Genomic DNA, 26,648 nt, shown 5'->3' on the forward strand with positions numbered 1-26,648 from the left:
CCATTTCTTTACCTGATCATCCCTGTTGTTTTTTTCTCTATGGACTATTGAATGGAGGCCAGCGCCCTCTACTGGACTTATTGAAACATTAAAATCCAAACTGTAATTCAATGGTTTTATTTCTTGTACAATGTGAACCACATATATCATACCAACAATTAAATGTTAAGTATATAGATTAGCCATTTATTTATTTATTTTTTTAAACAAAGAGGAAACAGCTGACGATGGCGTCAGCTCCAGAATCAGCTGTTTGGAACAAAAACTGAGAAGGAGCTGAAGATGGAGGTCAGCTGACGGACAGGACCGAGCTCGGCCTGGTTCCTTTGTGGAGTGTTAGACACAGAACAGTGAGTCAGGAAGAGGAAACTAATCTGAACACATGCATGAACTTCAACTGACCTCAGCCTGCCGCCATAAAAAAAAGGAAAACTGAAATCTGAGACCGAAACTTAACGGAGGTTAAAGCAGAGACGGAGCAGGAGACGTGAGTGGAGCCAGGATGAAACAGCTCCACATGAATCCTCTAAAAGAAACATCCGCTCTGCCCCCAAACCAACGGATGAAAGAGGAGGAACTACTTATGAGAACGTATCCCTCCACCTTTATTAATGCACAGCCCTTACTAACAGACAGCTCAACACCTCGACTCTGAGTCACTGATTATCTTCCAGCAGCACAAACAACATGATCCAATACTTGAGCAGAGCCGAGAGCTGGGCACATTCAGGACCGGACCGAACCGGACCAGGCCAAGAGCTGGAACACAACGGAAGAGCCAATTTGTTTGCATGAGTTCGAGGCAAAAGCTAAGTGCAAAAAAAAAATCCTTATTGCAGCTCATTAACCAGCGTTCAGGCTCCGAGAGGCTGCAGACGTCCTGAACGAGAACACAAAGTGGAGGAAGATGGAGATGAGCGGTGGTTACGACGGAGGCCGAGTCTCTGATCCAGCTGAATCCATCGGTTTGATCATGGCCCTCACTTCCTGATTAAGGTGGTGGGTGAGGATGGGTGAGGATGGGTGAGGTTAGGGGAGTGTCTTTTACTCTTGGAGCAGCACCGTGCACGGTCTCTTCTGCACCGTTGTCCAGACGCTCTAACAGAGGAAAAGAGACAAAGAACAGGACTCTTTCTGCTGAGAGCCGCCATTTTATTTCAGCCCAGGCAGATGTCAACATCTGTCCTACACCAGCCCCCCCACAGCCGTCCTCCCAGGGAGGCAGCGTCAGATCATCCTGTTGCGTTTGTGCGTGGGGGAGTCCGTAATGACATCAGTGCACTGGGCGGAGTTTCGTTTCCTGGCTCCTCCCCCTCCAGTGGAGGCGGAGCCAGTCGAGTCCAGGTGCAGTGCCATCTCCTCTGTAATGAAAGTGTTCAGGTCTACGTCCTGGAGGCCATTGCGCCGGCTGCGACACACGGGCCCCGGGGCCGAGGAGCCGCCGCCGCCGCCGCTGCTGCTGCCGCTCACGTGCGTGGGAGAACCCGGCGGCCCGGAGCGCACGCTGATGCTCGCCATGGCACCGCTCAGACCTGCAGGACCAGACACAGGCTTCAACAGGCTGCAGTTTACTGGGACACCGCCCTCTAGTGGAGGACTGATGTCAGGACACTCCTGTACTGTCCCTCGTCTCTGCCTCAGAGCATCGACTTATTTATGCTGATCTGTACTTTATTACTACACAGGGCGCCACACGGACTCTCCGCTGGCGTGAGACATTTCTACTCGAACCTCGTCATCTGGCTCGTTCTGTAACAACTCACCCAAACACTGATTCACTTCAAACCAACGTCCGGACTGGTAACGGTTCGTAGTTTCTCCTCCACCGTTTCTCATCGTTCAGGTCGACTGTGCTTCCATCCATTTATCTCTAACCTGTTATAAGAACTATTCATTCTTTAGGTTCAAATCTACTAAAGACGTGTTATTAACTGATGTTGTTAATAATAATAATAATAATAATAATAATAATAATTAGCCTGAATATTGTTTTTTTATATCTTATCAATCATGAGAATTAAAGGTGAGATTCAGAGTTACAGAACATGAAGTACCTGTATGTGCATTAATCTACCTCAATTAATTTTAATCTTCATGGATTTCCCATTTTATTAGTATTATTTTACTATTAGTAATATAATTTCTGTAAACACTAGAAGAATAGGAACATGTTGGAAACTGGCTGCAAAATAAGACACATGAAGAATGAGAAACTAGAAGGAGGCAATGAACCAATGAACTCGGCCCTAAAAACTAGCGTCTGTCCTGGGGAGCGATCGATCGAGCACAGACTCAACTCAAAGGCGTCGTTTCCTCCTCTTTAGATGGAAGCGTGATTGAGAAAGTCACTGCTCCAGCTTTTATTTCACCCGTTTGTCTCCGTCTAAACTTCTAAACTACGTAAGTGACGAATCAGCGATGCAGCATTTAATCCAACAGATTAAATCACTGAACTAAATATTCAGAAGACACTTTGTGCTTGAGACGAGTTTGTAAATGACAGAAGTGCAGATGATTTCATCAGTCTGAAGCTATGCACTGACAGACTGTAACTTAAACCGGGGCCTGACACGACCCAGTCTAACCTCAGGTAAACCTGTAAAGAGCTGAATATTTATTAGTGCTATGACTGAATTAGAAACAAACAGCTGCTTCTGAGTTTACAGCCAACGTGGTTTCGTTTAGTGTCACACAGAAACACAGCGAGGCCTCCTCTACTATTGGCCAAACGTACACACCCTGGAGCTCTTATCTCTGAAGGACAGCGCGCTATCACCCTCACACACTAACTACGCGTGTTTACTGCTGTCAACACAAAGAAATAGCCTCTACTGAACGTTAGCGCCTCTGACTCTGCACCAGTTAACCTTGCTCACCATGCAGTGCTATGGCCTCCCTGAAGGGCTGCAGGTCTGCCTCCACCGAGGAGCCGGTCTCAGCCGGTGAGTTAGCCCGGCTGGGGGCCACCATGGCCAGTCGAGTGCTGGCCCTGCTGCTCCTGTGTGGCGGCGCTTTTCCGCACAGAAAACTGATGAGATCCTCCCTGCGGATGGTTCTCCGGCGCTTCTTCACCCAGGCCAACATGTCCTGGAGGCAGTTAGCAGACGCAGGGTCGTGTTAAAAACACTGCTGTAGCTTAAATGTGAGGAGATGCAACATAAAAAACAGGGCGAAGAGGGAACAAACCGTCACCTTATTACGGCGCTGGTGGCCCATCTGGATGCCCCGATCGAAGCTCCTCTGATGAGCCTCCACACTCTCTGTGACAGTGGGAGGAAGTGTTAAAGAACGCCCATCATCATGTCCTTAAATGACAACATCATATGTGGTATTTTGAACAGCAGAGACGCCCCAATCAAGATTATCTGCCCCCTGATCCGACCTCAATCTTCTAACATTGAGTCCCTCTCTGGTGTTAAACGTCCTAGAGCTCGTCCCCTGTAGCTTCCTAAAGTCTTTGCTTGTCTTCTCCTGGAGTCGACTGGATTCAGTCAAATAAATGTTCCTTTCTGTCAGAGTTAATGTGGAGAGGGGAGCTCGTACCTTGTGTTCTCTACTCCAGAAATGTTCTGGTCCTCCAGCGCTGCCATAAACTCTCTAACTCTCTCTGGAAGATTAGTCTCCAGGAAACTTTTCTCTTCTTTTAAACGTTGCAGCGTCAGTGTTTGTTGTTGTTTGTCTGCAGCCTTTGACCTGAGTGACTCCATGAGTTCTGTTTAGATCATCTCCTACTTCCACCTCACCACATCCACATTACACTAGTTACTGACTAACAACTCGATCACTTCATGGTCAGGATCAGGGTTCTTCTTGCTATGAGCCAACTCGCATTACAATAAAAGGCCCAGTTGGCTTCACCCCTTCCTGACCTTAACCAATCAATATTAAATAATATCTGTATCATCATTTTATTTTAAATAAATCGCAAATTTAAAATGTCTTAAATCACCAATGAGTGCCAGCTACTCAACATTTGCTTTTAAGAAGGAACACTAGAAAATTAAAGGCTTTAGTCTTTCACAGAAACCTTGTGACAGGCCGATCAATGCAGACCCCTCAGGGCTGATAATGAGCCGATCCATGAAGACATATCTGTACTTGCAGGTGCAGGAGACAGTGGGTGTAATGATAAATGAGTGTGAGGAGAGTTACCTTTGTAAAGGTTGGTGACGGCGGTGGCAGCGTTCTGAAATGGCACCCACAGCGACAGGCCCTGCTGGTGGCATACTCTGTCTGCGGGAGCAAAACATATGTTTGGATATCTGACATATGGACATAGTTGTAAAGCAGGCCCCCTCCCTCCTTCATTCTCCTTCGCCATCTTGTCTTGCATCTACAATTGCAGGGACAGGGTTTGGCATAAAAATAACTGTCAGCAGATACACGAACTTTCATGCCCTCTCAGCAGGAAAGTTGCAGCGCCGAGTCAAACATACATGACCAACACAGTCAAACCCGAACAGTGCGTAAACACGTAAACTCTGCCGGGATCGGGGAGACCACAGTAAACTGCAGACAAGCCAATAATTCCACAGCCAACCAATATTAAATTCGCCATCTTGTGCTTATAACGCTGGCTAATGTTGCTAAAGACTCGGAGGAGGATCTGGCGGCTAAAATAGTTAGCTGTTGTCTGTGTGTAGTTAAACTACTCTCTTAAAAGGTCCCTCGGTGTAACAGATGTTAACACAAGAGACTGTCATCTGGGAATGTCGCGTAGCTACGATTGTTGTTACCGTCGCCATTTTGTAACTAGCCTGGCTAACGTTAGCTTTCCGCTGCTGTCCAACTTACTGTCAACAAGCTAGCCGATTAGCAAAAGTATTCACTCCGATTTAATCTACTTTAATGTTGTCACGCACTCTAGTTGGTGTCGTTTATTAAAACAAATTCGTCTTTAACGCCAAACACACTTGATTTTAGTAACTATAATAGGCCAGTAAAATGTAGCATTGCAAAATCAGCTGTGAATGTTCCTAAAACCAGCTCGCGAGATGCTAACTAGACAGTGGGTATTTTAACATTAGTTCAGTGGGACGAAGCTAGGTGGCTAACTGGCTAACAGACTAGTCTACGGAACTAGGAGGCTAACAGTCCAGCCTATGGAGCTAAGCGGCTAACAGATGCTACCAGACTAGTCTACGGTACTAGGAGGCTAACAGATGCTAATGGATGCTAAGAGACAAGCCGCGGCTCTAACGGCTGGTATCTGTCTGTAAACGGGCGGAGCTGGCCCTACCTACCTTTGTATAACTGTGCTACGGCAGTGGCGGAGTTCTGGAAAAGATGCCACAGTTTATCCTGGTCGTTGTCCGCCTCCTCCTCGCTCGGCTCCCTCTGCTCCGCTTCGGCCAAACACTGCCGCTCCCATTTTGAGAACCAGTGCTCGGGTCCGTGTTCCTGTATCTCCGGGTCTCCGTCTTCCTTCTTCTCCTCCATTTAATGTACCGAAAACACGAGGGAAATTCGATGGTAATGTTTAACCGATGGCTATATGGGCACTATACCAAGAGTTATGTGAGAAATGTCATGAATACTGATCGGTTTTATTCCTATTTCGCACTACAATTTGGCTCTTCTACCAACTACTGCCATCTTTGGAGACAAGCCTAGCTAACTATTTTTCCCAGTAGCCGACGTCGACATATATACAACACAGACTAGCCTGTTATGCGCTTAGCCCCACCCAGTAGTCCAGTTCTCAACGGTGATTGGTCAGTTAAACACTGCAGGGTGGGCTTTAGGTAATATCACAGAATTTGATTGGTTCAGCAACACGTCAATCACAACATGACAATAGACTAAAAGAAAATTCCTATTTACTAAAGATTGCAAGAGAGTGCGAATATTATTACTGTAAAAACAAAGCACTAAAAAAATAAATCAGTGTATTTTATGTTATTTGGTTGATATTATTATGTATTTCAATTCAAAAATGTTTGATATCATTTAAACATTAAACACATTTAAAACTATGTATACTGTAAATATATATACATAAATATATTTATATACTACTAAAAGATTACACTAAAAGAAAATTCCCGTTTACTAAAGATTGCAAGAGAGTGCGAAATTTTTATTATTATAAGAACAAAACACTAAAAAAAAAAAAGAAACAGTTTATATTACTTCATTTGGCTGATGTTATCAAGTATTAAAATTTTAAAATATTTTATATAATTTAAATGACAAGCTGTTTATTGTAAAAAAGAATTTTTAATTGTTTTTGATGAAATATATTTTAAATGCCTGGTTGATATTGTTTAAAATTCAAATCCAAATTAATTACTTATTTATAGATATTTTTGCTGTTTATGCTGTTGTTAACTGCAATTTCCCCCCTGCAGGACAACTAAAAGTTTCTTAATCTTTATCTCAAAAGAAAACATAAATAAATAAAAGTTAAGTGGTGCTGAACCCTCCAGGTCTCTCTGGGTGCAGGTCTACTGTTTGTCCACTGGATGAAGCCATTTCTCTGACTCTCAGACTTGCAGCTCTGCAGACATGAACCGGCTGCTGTGTCAGTAACATGATGATACTGGCCTGATAAAGGAACTGTTTATGATAATAGCTTGTGAACAGCTGATACATTTCACTAGCAAGTAAATTTACAATTTAGAATAACATATTTTCTGCATGTGGGCGATTTCTTAAATGTTAGTAATAAAGGGCAGATCATTTTCCAGGAAATGAATCCACTTTAATTAAATCTTGACAAATATACAGTTTATACGATGCAATATTTTTCATCTGTGTTGTCGTACAAAAAATCCTAAAAGAGTATTTAAATGCTGAAGCCCTGAACACAAATCCTATATCCATGTTTACCTTTAATACCTTACAGAATATTTATATTTTTATGAACACTAATGTTTATCTGTGGTTTTTATGGTTTATGCTTTGTTTGTTAGTTTAAAGTGTTAAAAGACTAAATAATAAATAATAAAACTGAGATATATTTGACATATACACAAAACTATAACTAATTTAACAGGAATATTACATTTTGTTTTCTTTAAAAAAAAGAAATAAAAAAAGCTTTTTGGATGCAAAAAATAAAGAAAAATACAAATATAAAGACATCTGTATGTACAGCGTGGTGGTAATTAATATTACTAAAATTCATTAATAATTGCAAAGACTATTAAATTATATAAAAATTATGTTTATTGTTTATTTAAGTGTTGGCATATTTTAGAATATTTTAATTTGTTTACAAATTTTCAGTCAGTGCAGCTGCTTAATTAATGTTTTTTTTTCGTCACGTTTACTGGATAAAAACTGTCTCATACGATAATAATTACCTGACTTAAGTTATTTCTTCCTGCTGTTTGAGGCCCATTATGTTTTAATCACCTTAGGGCACAAGGGTCAAACGTACGTCGGCCCAAAAGCAGCTCAGCAGAGGGTCTAATCTGGCCCACAGCATGAACTTACAAAGTCTGAAAATTACATAGACGACTGTAATTTTCATTTCCAATGAAAATAAATTCTATTCCTAGTTTTTCAACTGTCTTATTCGGAGAAGTGGACAGAACACAACCCAGGACTAAACAGCAGACAGATAAGACAAGACGGAATAAGATAAGACAAGATAAGACGAGATAAAATAGGTTTTATTTGTCACATGCACAGTGAAATGCAGTGATAAAAAAAAATAAAAAAAAACTACAGTAGAAACAGTAATAACTTCACAGAGCACATAAGGTAAGAGCAAATATCAGTATCAATGCATAACTAAGAAAAATGAACTAAACTGACAGCTGGGATAGAGGAGGTTTAAGCAGTTATAGAACATGAGAATGAGACAAAATCTAAACTGTAAACTTTAAATGTAAACTTATATATAAAATTTAAAAAAAAATAAAGGATATTTTATTAAATGTATCAAATGTCTCCTGATTTACTTGCTCTTCTTTGCACTAAACCAAATGAAAAAATGTGTAGTTGTCGTTGCTTATGGGTTATTGTGTTGTTGTGTTGCTGTGTTGTTGTGTTGTTGTGCTGTGTCAGTCTGCTGGTGTGCGACGCTCGGAAACTGAACTGGGCTGAATGTGGCCCCAGAACTAAAATGAGTTTGACCCCCGACTCTAAACCTTCCTGTCCTCCAGTCTGGATCTGATGTGTGTACAACTGACTCTGCACTTTGTGTTTGCAACTGTAACTTGATCATAATTAGATAAACATCTTAAATACAAATTTAAATATACACATGTTAGATCAAAATGGGCTGAAACTAAAATGAGTGAAATGAGTCTGACCTCGCTGTTCTAAACCTTTCCTCTATTTTGGATGGATGTGCAATAAAATGTGTGTGAAACTGAGAGTCTGTGCTTTATGTATGTGACTGTAACCTCATTATAATTAGATAAACGGCTTAAATAATAATTTAAAAAATGCACAGATCCATTTGCGCTGAAACTGAAGCGAGTCCTACTCTAATCCTTCCTTTCCTCCAGTCTGCATGTGATGTGTGTGCAACTGAGAGCCCGCACTTCATGTTTGTGATTATCTCTTGATTATAATTAGTTAAACAGCTTCAATAATAAATGTCGGTTATTGTGTTGTGTGGGATGCTTGAGATCAAACTGGGCCGAATGCGGCCGCCGAACTAGAATGAGTTTAAAGTTGCGTGTGCGCTGCTGTGGGTGCTGGTGCCGTGTTTTATTGATTCCCAGGCTCGGGCAGCGCTGGGTCCGGGCCACATGGAGCTGGCTCACCGGGCTGGGCCGTGTTTGGATCCATGCGGATGTGACATTTCACAGAGAAGCGCGGCCGCCATTTTGAGATTTACCTCAGACTCAACACATCAGAGACCTCGGGAGGAGCGGGGCTGAGAGCCGCTGTATGACCGGGCACATTCCTGGAGCTCACTTAGACATGTGTTAGGGCCGGTTCGTGGGGAAATCTTCGCTTTGTGTCGTCTCCGTGAACTTCCAAATTAACGGCAGTGCGATTCCGAAGTGGAAGCGGGTTTGAATGGATAGCTCTTCCCTCCGCTCTCCTCCAGCCGAGGGACAATCGGAGGAGCACCCGGACTGGAGATACCGCAGGCAAAGTTGTTGAATGTGTATCTTTATCAAATGAGCCTTTGTTTTCATTCTTGTACCTTTATCGCCGTTTGGCTGCCGAGTGTCAGGTAGCTCCGGAGTTCTCTTATTGCCCCACATTTCCAGGGGTAAAAGCCGGATTGATTTAGCTAATTTCAGCGGGCCTCCCTCGTCGGAGCCCCGGTCCATCCATCCATCCATCCCGACCCCGCCGTCAGCCAGCGACTCGCCCCCACCACAGGCGCCGAGATTGGGCGAATAGCGAGCAAATACGTCCGCGTTTCTCTACCCGCTCCCCCGCCGACCTCCCCTCCTCACTCCCCGGCGCTGACAGCGGACAAGGCCGAGGTCGCAGCAGAGCAGGCCCGGCCGCCGAGGCTCGACCTGTCCGCCCCACCTCCGCATCCCGGTGCACCTCACCCGCCGTCCAGAACCCGGCTCCCCGCAGAGCCGACGCTGGACAAGGTCGAGGGTAACAGAGAGAGCAGGGAGCCCCGCATCACCACCACCACCACCACCTCCACCATTACCACCACAACAACAACAGCTGCCAACATGAACCATCACCACCACACGCAGCAGCAGCAGCAGCAGCAGAAAGCCGGCGAGCAGCAGCTCAGTGAGCCGGAGGACATGGAGATGGAAGGTGAGTGATGGTGGAAGGAGGCTGCACAGCCACTGGGTCTTTATTTAACAGCTGCACGGAAAAATGCACAATAATGAGATTTGTTCCTGCAAGAGGAGCTCCACATCACCGTAAACACGAAGGCCTGAAGCTAGCTGGGATAGCCGGCTGCATTTTTTTTTTTTTTTTTTTTCTGCTGATTGCTGCAGACTTGTGTGGAGCTGACCTCATTTTGCCTTATAAGCAAGCGGAGCTTTTTTATTTCGCTCCCTGTGGTGGAACTTATCCACCACCGACCAGATAAACACCAGTATTTTAGTCACACATTAGCCACAAATCATTCATTCCGACCGGCGGGTGGAAGCCTAAATAACCCGGTCCAGGTTTATTCGCTGCTGTGACAAGTTGCCCGGTGCAGGTTACTGTTTATCACCCACACCGACCGAACTGGAGTCCGGCTGTTTGTTGATAACTGAACACGGTAAACAGAGTTCCCGTTAGTTAAATTAATCTGCCTCCGTCTCCGCGGGCCTCGACTTAAATTTGACAGTTATACACCGCTGCGGTTAGCATCAACGCTAACTTTTCTTGCGATAATGTATCGTTATCCGTGTAAGTTTTACTAGTAACGGTAAAATATCCCGTTAAATATCACCGGACGTGAAACATTACGCCAGCCGTTAAAAACGGTGCGTTAGCATCGTGTCTAATAGCGTGTGCGTTAAATGCGGGTCCGTAAAGTAGATAATGATATCGGAATAAAACCTGTCAAAGAGGGCGTAACTAGTTCAGCAATCTGATACATTTGTCACATTAATATTTATTTGGTGAATTATGCGTCGCAAATTGTCTGTTTTATTGCTTAAATTGGTAATTAAGCTTGTAAAAAATACCCGCAACGAACACTGCTAGCCGATTGTAAGCTAGGCAATTAGCATCGAGGCCAACCTAGTTACAGTCATAAGCTAGTTAGCATGCTACTTAGCATGCTAGTTAGCTAGTCGGCTAACGCCGCGGAGGGGGTGTGTGGTGATCCAAAATGGTGGCTTGTATTTTGCATCGTTAGATTTTGGCTCTAACTTGAATGTTAGGCCGTGGACATTAACATCGCGTAATCTACAATTTCCACAGAGTTCACGTAATTTTACCAACTCTGATTATAATAATTCCCCCGGCTTTAATGCTAACTAGTGGCTCCAGCTAATGGAGGCCTGCGGATGAATGCGGAGCTAGTGTTTGCTAGGTGGCTAACGGCAGCGCAGATGCGTCAATCCTGTGTTTTAACCTGTTCCACTAGAAATAAGAAGTGGAGGAACATTTTTCCCGTGGTTTGCTTTAAGCTGCTGTGGTGTGTTGTGTGTCCCGGTGCTGGAGAACACCGGGGCCCGCCGCTGCGGTAAGCCAGGCCCGGACGGCTCCAGCGCGGGGATTTGCTGCTTCATTGTATGGAGGAGCAAAAGGCATGGAGCTCGCCATTTTTAATGATCTGTGGGGTATTTCTGTTGTTGTTGTTGTTTCGGTTTGCAGTCGGGGTCAGCCATTTGAGAGGCTCACAATCGACTCAGAAGATCCGCACCAGCAGCATTTTAATCTAGTTTCCACTGATGTCAACTTTATAGTGAGGAGAGGCCAGAGGAAGCCTCAGCCTCACTGCGTCATTCATCCTCTGCTGCTGCCACTACTCTCAGCTCAGACTTATTTACTCAGCTATAAGTACACATCACATATATAGAGGTTTTCTGTAGTCTGCTGTTTGTGATGCAGCGGGAGCATTTAGCAGATTTCCTCCCTTTCCACCCTGCAGCATTACAAGGACGGTGAAAACAAGCTGGCATAATAAAGTGACCGCTGACAGCAGCCCACACTGCATTTCCTTTATGAGCTGCAGAGGGTTCGACCATCACATCACTGTGAATAGTTTCTGCTGCTGTGTCATCCCAGAATGAGTGTAAACATGCACTGAGAGGACGTGACTTGAGGGCTATCCTGGATGTGGATTCTGTTTACTGTGTCGCTCAGTGATCTGACCACAGCTCGGTATCGTCTGATGCACCAAACTGCATCTCTTAGTGCCAAGTCATTGTAACAGGATCAGCTGTTATGTTATTGCTCTGTTGATGTGCCACACTCACATCTGGAGGTGTTTTTCTGTCTGCTCAGCGTAAAGTTGTTCCTCAGAAGAACCTTTATCAGGAAAACCTTTAGATTTTTAGTTTTCAGTGCAGAAGTTGTGGATTTAAGAAAGACTGCTGTTGCAGTGCATTCAGATTAATGACCCTGGTGCCTTTTGGAAACGGATACGCTCCCTGTCCAGTTCATTAGGAACAGTAGTGAAGTGACTCTAATCTAAATAATGTTGGACTGCTGTAGAAACAGTCAGGAAAGTGTAAATGTACCTGGATGGTCATTGTGAAGGATGGAATTTTGTGGCGATGGGATTAAACACAGAAGTGTTTCTGCCTGTGTGAGAGGAAACCGCAGACACAAGGAAAACGTGGAGACTTCACATAGAAAGACCCCAGCAGGTCACAACCCACCACCTCCAGGCTGTGATGCTAACCGCTGCTAAAGGTGGCTAACGCCCACTGAGGGCGCAACATGCCAGGAAATCTACCTGGTTTAGTTTTAGAGGTGTCTATGTGCACACTGATGTAAAATAGCACCGCCAGGCTAGTTATGAGCATCTCCAGTGTCTGTAATAGTCCAGATACTCAGCAAAGTGGACAGAGGTTTTAGGAGGCATTCAACTTCTTTTGGGATTTTATCAGTGGTGATTGACGGCGTCTGTGTTTTTTATTTTATTTTCAGTAAACACTGCGTCATGTCGATGAGTTGTTGCTGCTATAAATACAAAGCATTATGTCTACAAACCATAGTGAAAACACAGTTAGTAGAGACTGATGCTGAATACCAAAACCTGCAGGACTGTTGCATTAGAACGTTTTGACTGGTGTACCTAATGAACTGGCGTATGTTTGGATGCTTGGGATTTCCTTCTAATTTTTGTGGTGTTTTTAATTCCGGCTTCCAGATCCACTAGTAGAAAGTCCTGAGAGGTTTCAGGCCGGCGCCCGGCGGGCGGGACAAGACCTTGTCATGGAGTTGACTGACACACCACATTAGCAGGTGTAATCCACTTGGGAAAGGAGGTCAGTCTCCTGGAGGACTCGGTCAGTAACGTTACCTGGCTGTGTCTGAAGACATTAACGTTGGTGGAGTTCACATTGATGTTGTGGTTGTTCTCCTCTGTGGTGTCGCTCGGCCTCACAGCGTCCCGGCAGCTCTCGCTCCTGTCCTCGCTGTGTTTTCACAGGCGAGCGTCGGGCCGACTCGTTTGGCCGGGATAATTGACGTCCTCTGGGCGCGTGTGTTTTTGTTTGAGCGATGACTTGCAGCTTAATCCTGCATCGTATCTAGAATAACTCAGACGACTCTTCACACACAGACTCGTCTCAGCAGGGTTTTCCCAAAGTGTAGAAATACACGGTTAATCTCGCCTCCAGAAGCATATAAGTACAAAAGAAATTAGCTCAAGTTTAATTGTATGAACACTTTTTACATATCGGTCAGGAACAGATATTGTTTGTGGTGGATAATAAAAAGTAAACCTTGAGATTTGGATGTTTTATTGATCATTTTTGACGCTGTGTTTCTGAAATGAACACATGTGTCTCTGCTGTCATTCTCCCAGCATATACAGCCTGTCTCATTGTTTTCCTTCCTGTTTAGCTGGAGACACAGACGACCCTCCAAGAATCCCGGCCAACCCAGTGATCAACGGTAATGTGGCCATGGCAGATGGACACAACAACACAGAGGAGGACATGGAGGATGGTGAGCAGGAAGCACCAAGTCTTAAGGTTGTGCTGTGGAAGTGGTAGAATGGAGCAGTAAGTTGTGGTCTTGACTCTTTCCCTCAGACACCAGCTGGCGGTCGGAGGCCACCTTCCGGTTTGTTGTGGAGCGCTTCAGCCGCCTGAGCGAGTCGGTGCTCAGCCCGTCCTGCTTCGTCCGGAACCTTCCCTGGAAGATCATGGTGATGCCGCGCTTCTACCCGGACCGGCCGCACCAGAAGAGCGTCGGCTTCTTCCTACAGTGCAACGCAGAGTCAGACTCCACGTACGTGTCCGTGTCACAGGGCTTTATTAGATCTGATCTGATCTATTAGTTCTGCTTATCCATCCAGTTCTTTGTTAATTCCTGATCAGGTTTGTGAGTCAGAAAAGTTTCCCTGCAGAGTTTTGTCATCTGTCAGAACTCGGTGTGAATTCCTACGTTGAAAATGTGACAGAAATGCTTTAACTCAGTGGATGTGATGGCGTCAGACACAACTAAATGGAGACGTTTAGGTTCAGGGAGACGTGTTGGACTGTTTCTGATCGGCTCTGGGACTATGATGGAAACAACCAGCAGGAAATCAGCCGTTGTGTTGCTGATTGTGTGAACGTAGACTCGTGTGGTTACTGTGTTACAGTTATTTTAAATATATAATTCATCATGTTAGCATTGTGCTAACAGCGAGAGTAATATTTAGAAGAGTCAGTAACATCAGAGTCATTTAATTCTGATCATTCATAAGAACCCGAGCTGGTTCTAACGTGGTGAACGTGATCAGTCGTCTCCGTTGACTCTATGAACAGCTGCTCTGAACCTGAAGCTTTAACGTGAAGCAGGAACTTAACTGAGCTCTGATGACACCTACGCTGAGCTGCAACCAGTAAAGTAGTCAGATGATATTTGAGAGAACAAACAGGGACAAGGAACTAAAACTAAACTCAAACCACCAGTCAAGTGAAAGGAGGAGACTGGGACAGGACGACTGGAGGAGACACTAGTGGACGGACGGAGGAAGGTTTGGAAAGTTAGTTTAGGGACGGATTCAACCCACCAGTGTTTCTGTGGATTAATGTGGTTGACGTGAATCAGTTTGTTTAAATGTCCGTTGTTGGTGTTTTAAACTGAGATTAAACTAAACAGATCCTGAAGCTTTTCAAGACTTTTAAAAGTCTCCAAGGAAATGATCCTGTTAGTCTGAGTTACCTTAGAAATATGAGATGTTTAATGAGGTTCAGGAGGAAATGATGACGTTGTTCAGGTGTTTGTGTGTCTGTGAGGTCTGAGAATGTGTTGAGCTGTTTTCTGAAGTGATGTGGTTGTTGGGTCTTCAGGTCATGGTCCTGCCACGCTCAGGCCATGCTCAAGATCATCAACTACAAAGACGATGAGAAGTCGTTCAGCCGCCGGATCAGTCACCTGTTCTTCCACAAAGAGAACGACTGGGGCTTCTCCAACTTCATGTCCTGGAGCGTAAGTACACAAACCAGCGCACACGTGAACCAGCGTATGTTTTATTCCTCTCACCATGAGAACTGGTGTGTTTGTTTCAGGACGTGACTGATCCAGAAAGGGGCTTCGTTGATGACGACAAAGTCACATTTGAAGTCTACGTCCAGGCGGACGCTCCACACGGTGTCGCGTACGTTCTCATCTCTCTGAGCTAAACTCATTTTCTCTGTGATTCATGGCTCTAACGTCAGTTTTCTGTCTGAAACCAGCTGGGACTCGAAGAAACACACGGGCTACGTCGGACTCAAGAACCAGGGAGCCACCTGCTACATGAACAGCCTGCTACAGACGCTCTTCTTCACTAACCAGCTACGACGGGTAAGGCCTCATCAGCCGGTCACTCAGTTATAAATACATGACCAGCTCCTTCATCCGCTCGTCATAAACCTGAGTCCACATCAGGACAGAAGCTCTGACCAAGTCTGAGAGAAGAGTCAGGATTTAAAACGTCTGAGAGAAGATGGAGGAGACGCCACAAACATTTAAGGGTCGTCTGTGAGCAGAGACGTTTTAAATCCTGACTTCTGTCCTGATGTGGACTCAGAGGAGGAAGGAGCTGGAGGAGATTTGCTGTGTCTGTGTCTTTCAAATAAAATCAAGCATCAGTAGTTAAAGCTGGTCCTCCTGCTGCGCCTCCTCGCGCCTCCTCCTGCAGGCGGTGTACATGATGCCGACAGAAGGCGACGACTCATCGAAGAGCGTCCCCCTGGCGCTGCAGAGGGTTTTCTACGAGCTGCAGCACAGCGACAAACCAGTCGGCACCAAGAAACTCACCAAGTCCTTCGGGTAAGGGATTCATTCTTCTCTACGTCAGTGTCTGCTGGATGTGCGTCTCAGTGTTTAACCATTTCTCTGGTTGTTAACTCCAACTCTGTTTGTGACGTGAAGGTGGGAAACACTAGACAGCTTCATGCAGCACGACGTTCAGGAGCTGTGCAGAGTGGTGAGTCCTCCCGTTAAAAGAACCTGGATAAGAGTAATGAGAATAAAGAAGACGACGTGCTGACTTGTTGTGTGTTGCAGCTCCTGGACAACGTGGAGAACAAGATGAAAGGCACATGTGTGGAGGGAACCATCCCCAAGCTCTTCAGAGGAAAGATGGTGGTACGTCCTCCCCCTCGCTTCCTCTTCCTTTAAATACTCGTTGTTAAAGACGTGTGACTTGTAGATGATGGTTTAATAATAATGTGTGTGTGTGCAGTCTTATATCCAGTGTAAACATGTGGACTACCGGTCTGAGCGAATAGAGGACTACTATGACATCCAGCTGAGCATAAAAGGAAAGAAGAACAGTGAGTAGAAAAATCATCGTGGACCAGTTTCATGTTGGTGGCGATTGAAGAGTCCTTTTAACTGTTTGTTCTCTGCTCACTTCCAGTCTTTGAGTCTTTCAAAGACTACGTGGCGACCGAGCAGTTAGACGGAGACAACAAATACGACGCAGGAGAGCACGGCCTTCAGGTGAGGGCTCACAACCAAAGAGTTGATGGAGTCTGGAGCATTTAACGCTGTTCAAGTGACCAGGTCAAACATCTGGAAGCTGTTCTCATTTCACACCTGTTCGAAGCCGCCTGACGTCCACACGCCTGACATGTTTCTGTTTGCTCTGCAGGAAGCTGAAAAGGGAGTGAAGTTCCTCACCTTCCCTCCCATCCTTCACCTGCAGCTGATGAGGTTCATGTACGACCCCCAGACCGACCAAAACATCAAGATTAACGACCGGTAGGACGACACGAAGCAGAGTCTGCTGCTCACACGGTGCTCAGCGTCTAACGTCCACCTCCCGCTGTCCTCCTCCTCTCCAGGTTTGAGTTTCCCGATCAGTTACCTCTGGACGAGTTCCTCCAGAAGCCGGACTCCAAGGACCCGGCCAACTACATCCTCCACGCCGTGCTGGTGCACAGCGGCGATAACCACGGCGGTCACTACGTCGTCTATCTCAACCCCAAAGGAGACGGCAAAGTGAGTGTCAAGGAGCCAATCGTGAGAACCATTTCTTTATGCACCTTTCACCACATTCATACAATAATAATAATGATTCTTATTCAGGGTTTAGACTGAAGACGTTATAAAACCACTCAGTGCATGAGACACGTTAGTTTATTCTGTAGATGAGGCGACACTTTAACCAGACATTTAACCTTTTTAGAGAGTCAACGGTCGTCTTAAGTTCTCTCTGGTTCTCTCCTCCTCTCTCTCTCCTTCTCCTCCTCCTCTCCTCCTCCTCTCTCTCTCCTCCTCTCCCTCTCCTCCTCCTCCTCCTCCTCCTCTCTTCTCTGCAGTGGTGTAAGTTCGATGATGACGTGGTGTCTCGATGCACCAAGGAGGAGGCCATCGAACACAACTACGGTGGCCATGATGACGACCTCTCAGTCCGTCACTGCACCAACGCCTACATGTTGGTTTACATCCGGGAGTCCAAGCTCAGTAAGTCACAGCCTCCTGGACCCTTCATCCACTGCTGAGCAGGTTTATTATCTGTAAACACGTTGAGGGACTAGAAGGTGGAAAGCAAAGACATTAGTAATGAATGAAACGCTGTTAAACACCGTATGTGTCGCCAGCGTCGCTCTAAAGCCTCTTGTTTGCATCCTGTCTTGCAGGTGAGGTTCTGCAGCCGATGACGGACGTGGACATTCCCCAGCAGCTGGTGGAGCGTCTGCAGGAGGAGAAGAGGGTGGAGGCTCAGAAGAGGAAGGAGCGCCAAGAGGCTCACCTGTACATGCAGGTCCAGGTAGGAACCAGGACCGACTACTACATCCCTCTGAGGATGAGCAGGACGCTGTGTTAACCAGGCAGGGTGCATCTGAGCTGCTGTCACCATCATCCTCTAATGCTCCTCTTCCTCCTCTTCTTCCTCCTCCTCCTCCTCTTCCTCCTCCTCCTCCTCAGATGGTGACAGAGGACCAGTTCTGTGGTCATCAGGGCAACGACATGTACGACGAGGAGAAGGTGAAATACACCGTCTTCAAGGTCCTGAAGAGCTCCACGCTGCAGGAGTTTGTCCAGAACTTGTCCCAGACCATGGTGAGAGTTTACATCTGCAGAATCTGTAAACTAGGAGTAAACTGTGAAGGAGGCTCGTTGCTCATGGTCCTGTCTGTGCTGCAGGGCTTCCCACAGGACCAGATGAGGCTGTGGCCCATGCAGGCTCGCAGCAACGGAACCAAGCGACCCGCCATGCTGGACTACGAGGCCGACTGCAACAAGTCGGTAGGTGTCCAAATCTCAGAAGAGAACCTGAACTCAGCTCCAGAGGAACGTAGGAGCGAGGTCCAGGTTTTAAACTGGTCTAGAACGGGCTCTGAAAAAACCAGATCCAGTCTGGTTCTAGTTTACTCCGTCAGCTACAGGAACATAATGAAGAAGGAGCAGGATTTAAAAAGCAAAGAAAGATGAGGAACCAGTGAGTTTAAACCTAAAAGAACTCATATTTCAGTGATTAAAGACTTTCTGCTTCCTCTATCTGCCACTGGAATTTACTTTTCTGGCTTTAGTTTAATTTTCCACATTTGACTGATTAGATTTTTCTATTTTTGTAATTTACAGCAGGGTTTTATTGGCTGCACCAGGTTCGGTTCTGAGGAAGCGTCGTCCTCCTAGAACCGGACTCTGAGAGCAGATAAAGATCTTAGGGCCCAGAGGATTCTCTGCTGGAACAGCAGAAGCTCATGAAGCGTGTTTCTGTTGAACAAATAAAACGTCCCTCATTAAACATCCTGGAGACGCGTCCTGACCGTCAACACGTCTGCTCCTGTTTCAGATGATTAACTTGAGTGACAACGAGAATCCCTGGACAATATTTCTGGAGACGGTGGATCCAGAGATGGCCGCCAGCGGAGCCACATTACCCAAGTTTGACAAAGACCGTGAGTTCTCGTCCACATCATGTGTTATAGCAGAGTCACTTATTTATTATTATTCTGAAGCTCAGGTACGTTTCTCTGTGGTGAAACATCTGGAGCCGGTTCTTAGAGTCCTGAGCTTCAACAAACACATTTTATTTATTAATCCGTCTCCTTCCTCATCATTGGCTGCGCTTCCATTAGTTTCTCTCTGAGGAAGATGGACTTCAAATGAACACATGAGCATCATCTCCAGGGAAATGACAGAAAAGTGTTTCCATTGAACTTTAGAGATAAACTTTAATATCGACGCGTCTGAAAAACCTCGTGATAGCAGAGATGTTTTAGTTTTATATTTGAGAAATGAAATGAAGGCGTTTCCATCACCACATTTTTATTGGGATATTTAGGTTTTGCTCATTTCCATGTGGTTGGAAACGCAGCTAATGACTATGATCAGATGTGAACTGTTTCCACAGAGACGACATCTAACAACTGGAAATATTAGAGGAGGAGGAGGAGGAGGAGGAGGAGGAGATGTTCTTCCTCCATATTTATTCATAAAGTTCTGTTGCTGTGAAGAATCAAATCTACTGGAAACAGTAGAAGAAGGAGTATGTCTCCTCCTCCTCGTCCTCCTCCTGGAAACTCCTCAACCTGATGTTGACTCATTAGTAGGTGATTAGTGGAAGTTGCCACGGTTACCACCTCCTCCAGAACGTCAGACATTTATTTGACGTCTGTTGTACGTGTGCTGATGTTTCCTCTCTCTTTCTTTTTCTCTTTCTTTAGATGATGTCATGTTGTTTTTGAAGATGTACGACCCCAAAACCAGAAGCTTAAATTATTGTGGACATATCTACACACCTATATCCTGCAAAATAAGTAAGTGACGCTGGTGGAGGCGGGAGAACGTGAGCAGATCAGTGGACGTGACTCGTGTGTTTGTCTGTGAACAGGAGATCTGCTGCCGGTCATGTGTGAGAGAGCAGGCTTCCAGCAGGAAACTAACCTTATCCTCTATGAGGTGATGTCCTCCATCCTTCTCCTCCTCCCTCCATCCTCCTCCTCCTCTTCATCCCTCCATCCTCCTCCTCCTCTTCATCCCTCCATCCTCCTCCTCTCCTCCTCATCCTCCATCCTCCTCATCCCTCCATCCTCCTCCTCCTCCTTCTCCTCCTCCTCCTCCTCCTCTTCATCCCTCCATCCTCCTCCTCCTCCTCCTCCTCCTCCTCATCCCTCCATCATCCTCTTCATCCCTCCATCCTCCTCCTCCTCTTCATCCCTCATCCTCCATCCTCCTCCTCCTCCTCCTCTTCATCCCTCCATCCTCCTCTCCTCCTCTTCATCCTCCATCCTCCTCCTCCTCCTCCTCTTCATCCCTCCATCCTCCTCTCCTCCTCTTCATCCCTCCATCATCCTCTTCATCCCTCCATCCTCCTCCTCTTCATCCCTCCATCCTCCTCCTCCTCTTCATCCCTCCTCCTCCTCCTCCTCACGCTGACCTCCTCTCCCTCCATGTTACAGGAAGTAAAGCCCAACCTAACGGAGCGGATACAGGACTACGACGTCTCTCTGGACAAGGCCCTGGACGAGCTCATGGACGGGGACATCATTGTCTTCCAGAAGTGAGTGTCCTCTGTCCCTCATCTAAAGACTATAAAGAAAATAATCTGATTGAATATTACGATTATGATTTAATGTGATTATATTTGATCCTGTTGAGAGAAAAACACATTAGATCCGTGTGTAACAATCTGTTTAAATTAAAACTCCTTCAGACTCACTGCAGCGTTTTATATCATTAGCATTAATGCTAACATGCTAAAAGGACGACAACAAAACACAAGAGTAGCATCGTGCTACAGACTTTAATCCCGTGACGTGTCCTCTACATCTGTAGAGCAAAGCGAAGCTGAGCAGCATCATCCTTTAAATAAATCCAGACAATCGATGATGTTCCTTTAAAGTCTGAGGCAGTTTCAGCCAGTTACGAGTTACGGTTCAGTCATGTGACGACGGCGTAATCGCGTTGTTTGCAGCTTTATTATATCACGGTAGAACAGGGAATCCAGTTAATGGTTCTGCTCCTCCTCCTCCTCCTGCTCCTCCTGCGCCTCCTCCTCCCGTTAACCGCCCCCTCCCGTTTGCCCCCCCCGTCCAGGGACGACCCAGAGAACGACAGCAGTGAGCTGCCCACGGCCAAGGACTACTTCCGGGACCTGTACCACCGGGTGGACGTGATCTTCTGTGATAAGACCATCCACAACGACCCCGGCTTCGTGGTGACGCTGTCCAACAGGATGAACTACTTTCAGGTATGAGCGCTCAGAGAGGCCGTCCGCTCAGACCTTAGATCCGCTCAGACCTTAGATCCGCTCAGACCTTAGATCCGCTCAGACCTTAGATCCGCTCAGACCTTAGACCCGTTCAGACCTTAGACCCACTCAGACCTTAGATCCACTCAGACCTTAGACCCGTTCAGACCTTAGACCCGTTCAGACCTTAGATCCGTTCAGACTTTAGACCCACTCAGACCTTAGATCCGTTCAGACCTTAGACCCGTTCAGACCTTAGATCCGCTCAGACCTTAGATCCGCTCAGACCTTAGACCCACTCAGACCTTAGATCCACTCAGACCTTAGACCCGTTCAGACCTTAGACCCGTTCAGACCTTAGACCCGTTCAGACCTTAGACCCGTTCAGACATTAGATCCGCTCAGACCTTAGATCCGTTCAGACCTTAGACCCGTTCAGACCTTAGATCCGCTCAGACCTTAGATCCGTTCAGACCTTAGATCCGTTCAGACCTTAGATCCGTTCAGACCTTAGATCCACTCAGACCTTAGACCCGTTCAGACCTTAGATCCGTTCAGACCTTAGATCCGTTCAGACCTTAGATCCGTTCAGACCTTAGATCCGCTCAGACCTTAAACGGGATCTCGTCCTCCTCAGGTGGCGAAGACGGTGGCTCAGAGGCTGAACACGGACCCGATGCTGCTGCAGTTCTTCAAGTCCCAGGGGTAGGAGGCTTGTCTCATCCTCATCACGTCTCATCTGGCTTCTCGCTGTAGAAATGTCGCGTAACCTGTCCCCCCCCACCCGTCTCTGTCGTTTTCCTCCCTCTGCTCCTTTTCTGTCCTCGTCCCCCGGTCTGTTTCCTCCCCCTCTCTCCCCCCCTCCCCTGCGTTGTCCTCCCCCCCTGCCTGGTGGTGTTATGGCCAGGTACAGGGACGGTCCAGGGAATCCTCTCAGACACAACTATGAGGGAACGCTGCGGGAACTGCTGCAGTTCTTCAAGCCTCGGCAGCCCAAGAAGCTGTACTACCAGCAGGTAGGAGAGGCCTCCTCACCCTCCTCACCCTCCTCACCCACGTCTTTATCTCACCCTCTCTCTCTCTGGCTTCCTCTTCTGTCCACAGTTAAAGATGAAGATAACAGACTTTGAGAACAGGAGGAGTTTTAAATCCATATGGCTCAACAGTCAGTTCAGAGAGGAGGTGAGTCTGCTCGTCCTGGATCATGTGGATCATGTGGATCATGTGGATCATGTGGAGGCTGTTTACAGTAGATTTAACCTGTGAATTAAACGTTGAATGACGTGTCTGCAGGAAATCACCCTGTACCCGGACAAACATGGCTGCGTGCGGGACCTGCTGGAGGAATGTAAAAAGGCCGTGGAGTTGTCTGAAAAAGGTTCTGAGAAGCTCAGGTAACGTCCGTCTCCGTTTACTCCTCCAGATTTAAGCTGTTCTCACCTTTGACATGTTTGATCTTAATGATCCTAATGAGCCGCACGCTGCTAACACTTAAACAAGCTCATCAGGATTCATGTGTCCTCAGACATGTCTTATTTCAATTAAATGATTTGACGCCGCCGTCTCCTCTGGTAGAGACGCAGCGTTTTACCTTGAGATGCTCTGATATGTTGATTAAATGAATGGTTGATTAAATGAATGGTTGACGGTCAGACTGGAACTTTAACCTTTATTTAGTTACTGTTAAACTCTGACTCCTTCACATTCCCACCTCATGGGTCTGATACTGGGACCATGATGCTAAGGGAGCTGATGCTAACGCTAGTGATGCTAACAGTGCTGCTGCTAACAGCAGGAACCAGACTGATGTGTCCTCCTGTGTCCTCCTGTGTCTGTCCCCAGGCTCTTAGAGATAGTAAGCTATAAAATCATCGGGGTTCATCAGGAGGACGAGCTGCTAGAATGTTTATCTCCTGCTGCCAGCCGCACCTTCAGAATAGAGGTAAGAGGTCCTGGTCCTGGTCCTGGTCCTGGTCCTAGTTCTAGTCCTGGTTCAGGTCCTGGTCCTAGTACTGGTCCTGGTCCTGGTCCTAGTACTGGTCCTAGTTCTGGTCCTAGTTCTGGTCCTGGTTCTAGTTCTAGTCCTGGTTCTGGTCCAGGTCCAGGTCCAGGTCCAGGTCCTGGTCCTGGTCCTGGTGCTGGTGCTGGTTCTAGTCCTAGTCCTGGTCCTAGTACTGGTCCTGGTCCTGGTCCTGGTCCTGGTCCTGGTCCTGGTTCTGGTCCTGGTTCTGATGTTGGGTGTGTGGCTCCTCCTGCAGGAGATTCCTCTGGACCAGGTGGACTTGGACAAAGACAGTGAGATGTTGATTCCTGTCGCTCATTTCCATAAAGAAGTGTTTGGCACCTTCGGGATTCCCTTCCTCCTGAAGATCCGACAGGTCAGTGTGTGTGTGTGTGTGTGTGTGTGTGTGTCTGTGTGTGTGTCTGTGTGTGTGTGTGTGTGTGTGTGTGTGTGTGTGTGTGTGACTCACCCTCTCTGCCTCCCCCCTGCAGGGTGAGTCATTTCGGGAGGTGATGAGGAGGATCCAGAGCATGTTGGACATTCAGGAGAAGGAGTTTGAGAAGGTAGATCACAGCTTCACATTTCTTCCTCTTCATCCCTCCCTCCCTCCTCCCCCCTCTCCCCCTCCCCTCTCCTCTCCCTCCCTCCTCCCTCCCTCCCTCCCTCCCTCCCTCCTTAGTGTCCTCACAGTCTTTGTGTGTTTCCTGTTTCCTCAGTTCAAGTTTGCCATAGTGATGATGGGGCGGCATCAGTACATCACTGAAGACGAGTACGAGGTCAACCTGAAGGACTTTGAACCACAGCCAGGTATGAGCCCTGCTCCTCCTCCTCCTGCTCCTGCGCCTCCTCCTCCTCCTCCTCCTGCGCCTCCTCCTGACCTGTGTCCCGTCTCTTGCAGGTAACATGTCTCACCCGCGGCCCTGGCTCGGCCTGGACCACTTCAACAAAGCTCCAAAGAGAGGTCGCTACACCTACCTGGAGAAAGCAATCAAGATCCACAACTAGAGCCGCCTCCTCCTGCGCCTCCTCCTGCTCCTCCTGCTCCTCCTGCTCCTCCTGACCCACGTTAACCAACCATAACCACAGACTGTAACCCACCATGTGTGTGCGTGTGTGTGTGTGTGTGAGAGGTTGTGTGTTGCTCGTATGTGTGTGTTCATCACTCTAACAAACTCCTGGACACCCCCCCCTCCCCCTTTCCTCCCTCCTCCTCCCCCCTCCCTCCCCCATCTGACGGATTCTCCTCCAACCACCAAATAAACTGCACCAACCACCTCCCTCCCGACTCTCTGTTCTGTTTTAGTTTTTATTTTTTAACCCGTTTCCTGTCTGAGAGGAACATGAATTTTTTTAAGGGACGGTTCATTTTATTCACGGCAACTAAAATGAACTCGACGCTTGACTCTGGTTTTTGTTTTTTTTCCGCGGGTTGTTTTAAATAAAGAGTTTGATGATGATGATGATGGTGATGAAGGATGTTTGAGGAAGAGGCCGGTGTCGTTCTGTTTTCTGCTCCCATCCTTTAGCGCAACACAAACCAGTATTTCCACGTTTACAGTTCCTTCTAGTTTCGGTCGGAGGAAGGAGGAGGAGTTCATTCTTCTTCTTTGTTTTTTTTTTGTCTTTTTTTTCTTCAGATCTTGTAAAATAAAATAAAAATTCATCTGTTTAAAAGTAAAACAAGGAGGTTTGTCTGACAGGTTTCCTCAACACACACACACACACACACACACTCTTCATGCCCCGCCCCCTCTGCTCCTGGGTGGGTGGAGTCTGTCGCCTCCTGGTGGTTGGGAGCAGGAACTGCAGCTTCCTTCCTTCTTTCCCACCTCCCTCCTTCCTTCCCTCCCCCTCCCTTGCTTTCTTCTCTCCTCCCTTCCTCCCCCTCCCTCCTTCTGTCGCCTCCTGGTGGTTGGGAGCAGTAACTGCAGGTCTGAGGCTTTTGTGCAGACAGAAACCAGCATTGTAAGAAACACTTTTACGCCGTGGGAGTTTGTTTTGAAGCACAGATCGGATTCACCCCCCTCATAGCGCATAGCCGGCTCTGTAAAGACAACATTTAAGAAGAATTGTATATTTAAAAAAATATGAACGTGTAAAATTTAAGAGAAACACGCCTTTGTTGTTGGTACAGAAGGAGCCAGGTGTTCATACTTCTTGTGTGTAGGGTTTTTTTTTGTTTTTTTTTCCTGATGTACCATTGATTATTTTTCCTCTTTTTTTCTTTTCTGTTATATTTGGGTTTTTCTTTCCAGGACTAAACTAACTGCACCGGGTTTGTCTTGTTGAAACGTGCAGAACGAAGATGACCTGCAGAATCGCTCCGTAATCTGACCTTTTCCAAGTTTAAATCCTCCGTGTAGCAGCAGTGTACGACAACTATTCCTGTATATTGCCTTTTTGCTGGAAAATGTATGTTGAATAAAATTTTCTATAAAAACAAAAAACACACAACTCTGCTGTTTGTGGACACCAGAGTTTGGCTGTTTGGCTCCGAGTGGAAGAGTCTGGTTGTTGCTCAGACGTTAAACTAAATAAATTCAGCCTCAACTGAAGGTTCATTCAAGTAAAAGCTGCAGCTTTTACACACGACTCTGTTACCATGGCTCCGTTACCATGACACTCCGTTACCACGGCACCGTTACCATGACACTCCGTTACCACGGCACCGTTACCATGACACTCCGTTACCACGGCACCGTTACCATGACACTCCGTTACCACGGCTCCCAGACATCAATTCAACTCTGGTGTTCATTTTATCTGAACTCATCTGCAGCTCCTCCATCATGCTCCTTCCTTCCTCCCTCCTCCCTCCCTTCTTTCCTTCCTTCCTTCCTTCCTTCCTCCCATCCTTAGACTTAGACTAACTTTGTTGTCATTTTGTGCACAGGGTTTATACAGAACGAAATTTCGTTGCATACGGCTCCTGACAATGTAATAAAATTCCCAAATTCCTCCTTCCCTTCCTTCCTCCCCCCTCCTTCCTTCCTTCCTCCCTTCCTCCCCCCCTCCTCCTTCCTTCCTTCCTTCCTTCCTCCCTCCTTCCTCCCCTCCCTCCCCCCCCCCTCCCTCCTCCCCTCCCTCCTCCTTCCTCCCTCCCTCCCCCTCCCTTCCCTCCCTCTCCTTCCCTTCCTTCCTCCTCCTCCCTCCCCCCCCCCCCCCCTCCTCCCCCCTCCCTCCCTCTCCCCCCCCCCCCCCCCCTCCCCAAACAGAGACACTGTTGTTCATCTAAATACTTTTATTGTAGAAATATTCATATCGACTAAGAGAAAGTTGAGGATGCAGAGAGTCAGATTCTCTCTAACACCACAAAGACAGAAAGTTATTTTCCACTAGACAGAAATCAAACCCACAGTCACATCATCACCGCTCTGTTTCCTGCAGGTCAACCAAAGAGATTCAATATATATAATATATGTATTTATATGTGTTATAATATGTTCCTCCATGAGAAGG

At 46.6% G+C, this 26,648-nt stretch overlaps 3 protein-coding genes across 8 annotated transcripts in view; 1 reads left to right on the plus strand and 2 right to left on the minus strand.

Annotated features, from left to right (window-relative positions):
- Positions 1-101: 101 nt before the first annotated feature.
- Positions 102-5,633, minus strand: LOC124997531 (telomere attrition and p53 response 1 protein-like). Of its 2 annotated transcripts, none has more exons than XM_047571305.1 (5): positions 5,244-5,633; positions 4,153-4,233; positions 3,193-3,305; positions 2,877-3,087; positions 102-1,532 (listed from the first exon to the last, which is right to left on the minus strand). In XM_047571305.1, exons 1-5 carry the CDS (start codon positions 5,437-5,439, stop codon positions 1,228-1,230), a joined length of 906 nt encoding a protein of 301 aa, XP_047427261.1. In that variant the 5' UTR covers positions 5,440-5,633; the 3' UTR covers positions 102-1,227. The 2 variants fall into 2 exon arrangements, with proteins under 2 accessions (XP_047427261.1, XP_047427262.1); XM_047571306.1 differs by having other exon boundaries at positions 3,193-3,260; positions 5,244-5,632.
- Positions 5,634-9,208: 3,575 nt separating this feature from the next.
- On the plus strand, positions 9,209-25,636 carry usp7 (ubiquitin specific peptidase 7 (herpes virus-associated)). 4 transcript variants are annotated; one of them, XM_047571271.1, is made up of 31 exons: positions 9,209-9,699; positions 13,408-13,512; positions 13,599-13,797; positions 14,847-14,985; positions 15,066-15,154; positions 15,234-15,342; positions 15,680-15,810; positions 15,913-15,967; positions 16,048-16,128; positions 16,226-16,316; positions 16,403-16,485; positions 16,637-16,746; positions 16,830-17,007; positions 17,307-17,451; positions 17,628-17,758; positions 17,917-18,051; positions 18,136-18,237; positions 18,788-18,893; positions 19,662-19,754; positions 19,829-19,896; positions 20,397-20,497; positions 21,034-21,187; positions 21,825-21,892; positions 22,095-22,203; positions 22,292-22,369; positions 22,481-22,581; positions 23,030-23,129; positions 23,446-23,565; positions 23,681-23,752; positions 23,906-23,996; positions 24,088-25,636. In XM_047571271.1, exons 1-31 carry the CDS (start codon positions 9,609-9,611, stop codon positions 24,192-24,194), a joined length of 3,342 nt encoding a protein of 1,113 aa, XP_047427227.1. In that variant the 5' UTR covers positions 9,209-9,608; the 3' UTR covers positions 24,195-25,636. The 4 variants fall into 4 exon arrangements, with proteins under 4 accessions (XP_047427227.1, XP_047427224.1, XP_047427225.1 ...); XM_047571268.1 differs by having other exon boundaries at positions 9,459-9,699; positions 22,101-22,203; XM_047571269.1 differs by having other exon boundaries at positions 9,459-9,699; positions 16,830-16,986.
- A 779-nt stretch (positions 25,637-26,415) lies between these two features.
- Positions 26,416-26,648, minus strand: part of si:ch211-157c3.4 (Lipopolysaccharide-induced tumor necrosis factor-alpha factor homolog-like) — a 3,768-nt gene continuing 3,535 nt past the window's right edge. For both annotated transcript variants that reach the window (XM_047571324.1, XM_047571325.1), the window contains exon 5: positions 26,416-26,648. This exon is cut by the window's right edge and continues 300 nt beyond it. The gene's annotated coding sequence lies outside the window, so the exon portion shown is untranslated.

This window comes from Mugil cephalus, chromosome 20 (genome assembly GCF_022458985.1).
Source record: "Mugil cephalus isolate CIBA_MC_2020 chromosome 20, CIBA_Mcephalus_1.1, whole genome shotgun sequence".
In the NCBI taxonomy this organism is placed as follows: Eukaryota; Metazoa; Chordata; class Actinopteri; order Mugiliformes; family Mugilidae; genus Mugil; species Mugil cephalus.

What these genes read in the sequence shown, in the direction of transcription:
- usp7 (XM_047571271.1), top strand. Translation starts at nt 9,609, where the DNA reads ATGAACCATCACCACCACACGCAGCAGCAGCAGCAGCAGCAGAAAGCC. An exon ending in GACATCATTGTCTTCCAGAA is followed by an intron (nt 20,498 to 21,033) that starts GTGAGTGTCCTC and finishes CCCCCCGTCCAG; the next exon opens with GGACGACCCAGAGAACGACA. An exon ending in CAGTTCTTCAAGTCCCAGGG is followed by an intron (nt 21,893 to 22,094) that starts GTAGGAGGCTTG and finishes TGTTATGGCCAG; the next exon opens with GTACAGGGACGGTCCAGGGA.
- LOC124997531 (XM_047571305.1), bottom strand. Translation starts at nt 5,439, where the DNA reads ATGGAGGAGAAGAAGGAAGACGGAGACCCGGAGATACAGGAACACGGA. An exon ending in CGTAGCACAGTTATACAAAG is followed by an intron (nt 4,234 to 5,243) that starts GTAGGTAGGGCC and finishes TTGCTCCCGCAG; the next exon opens with ACAGAGTATGCCACCAGCAG. An exon ending in GGAGGCCATAGCACTGCATG is followed by an intron (nt 1,533 to 2,876) that starts GTGAGCAAGGTT and finishes CTGGTCCTGCAG; the next exon opens with GTCTGAGCGGTGCCATGGCG.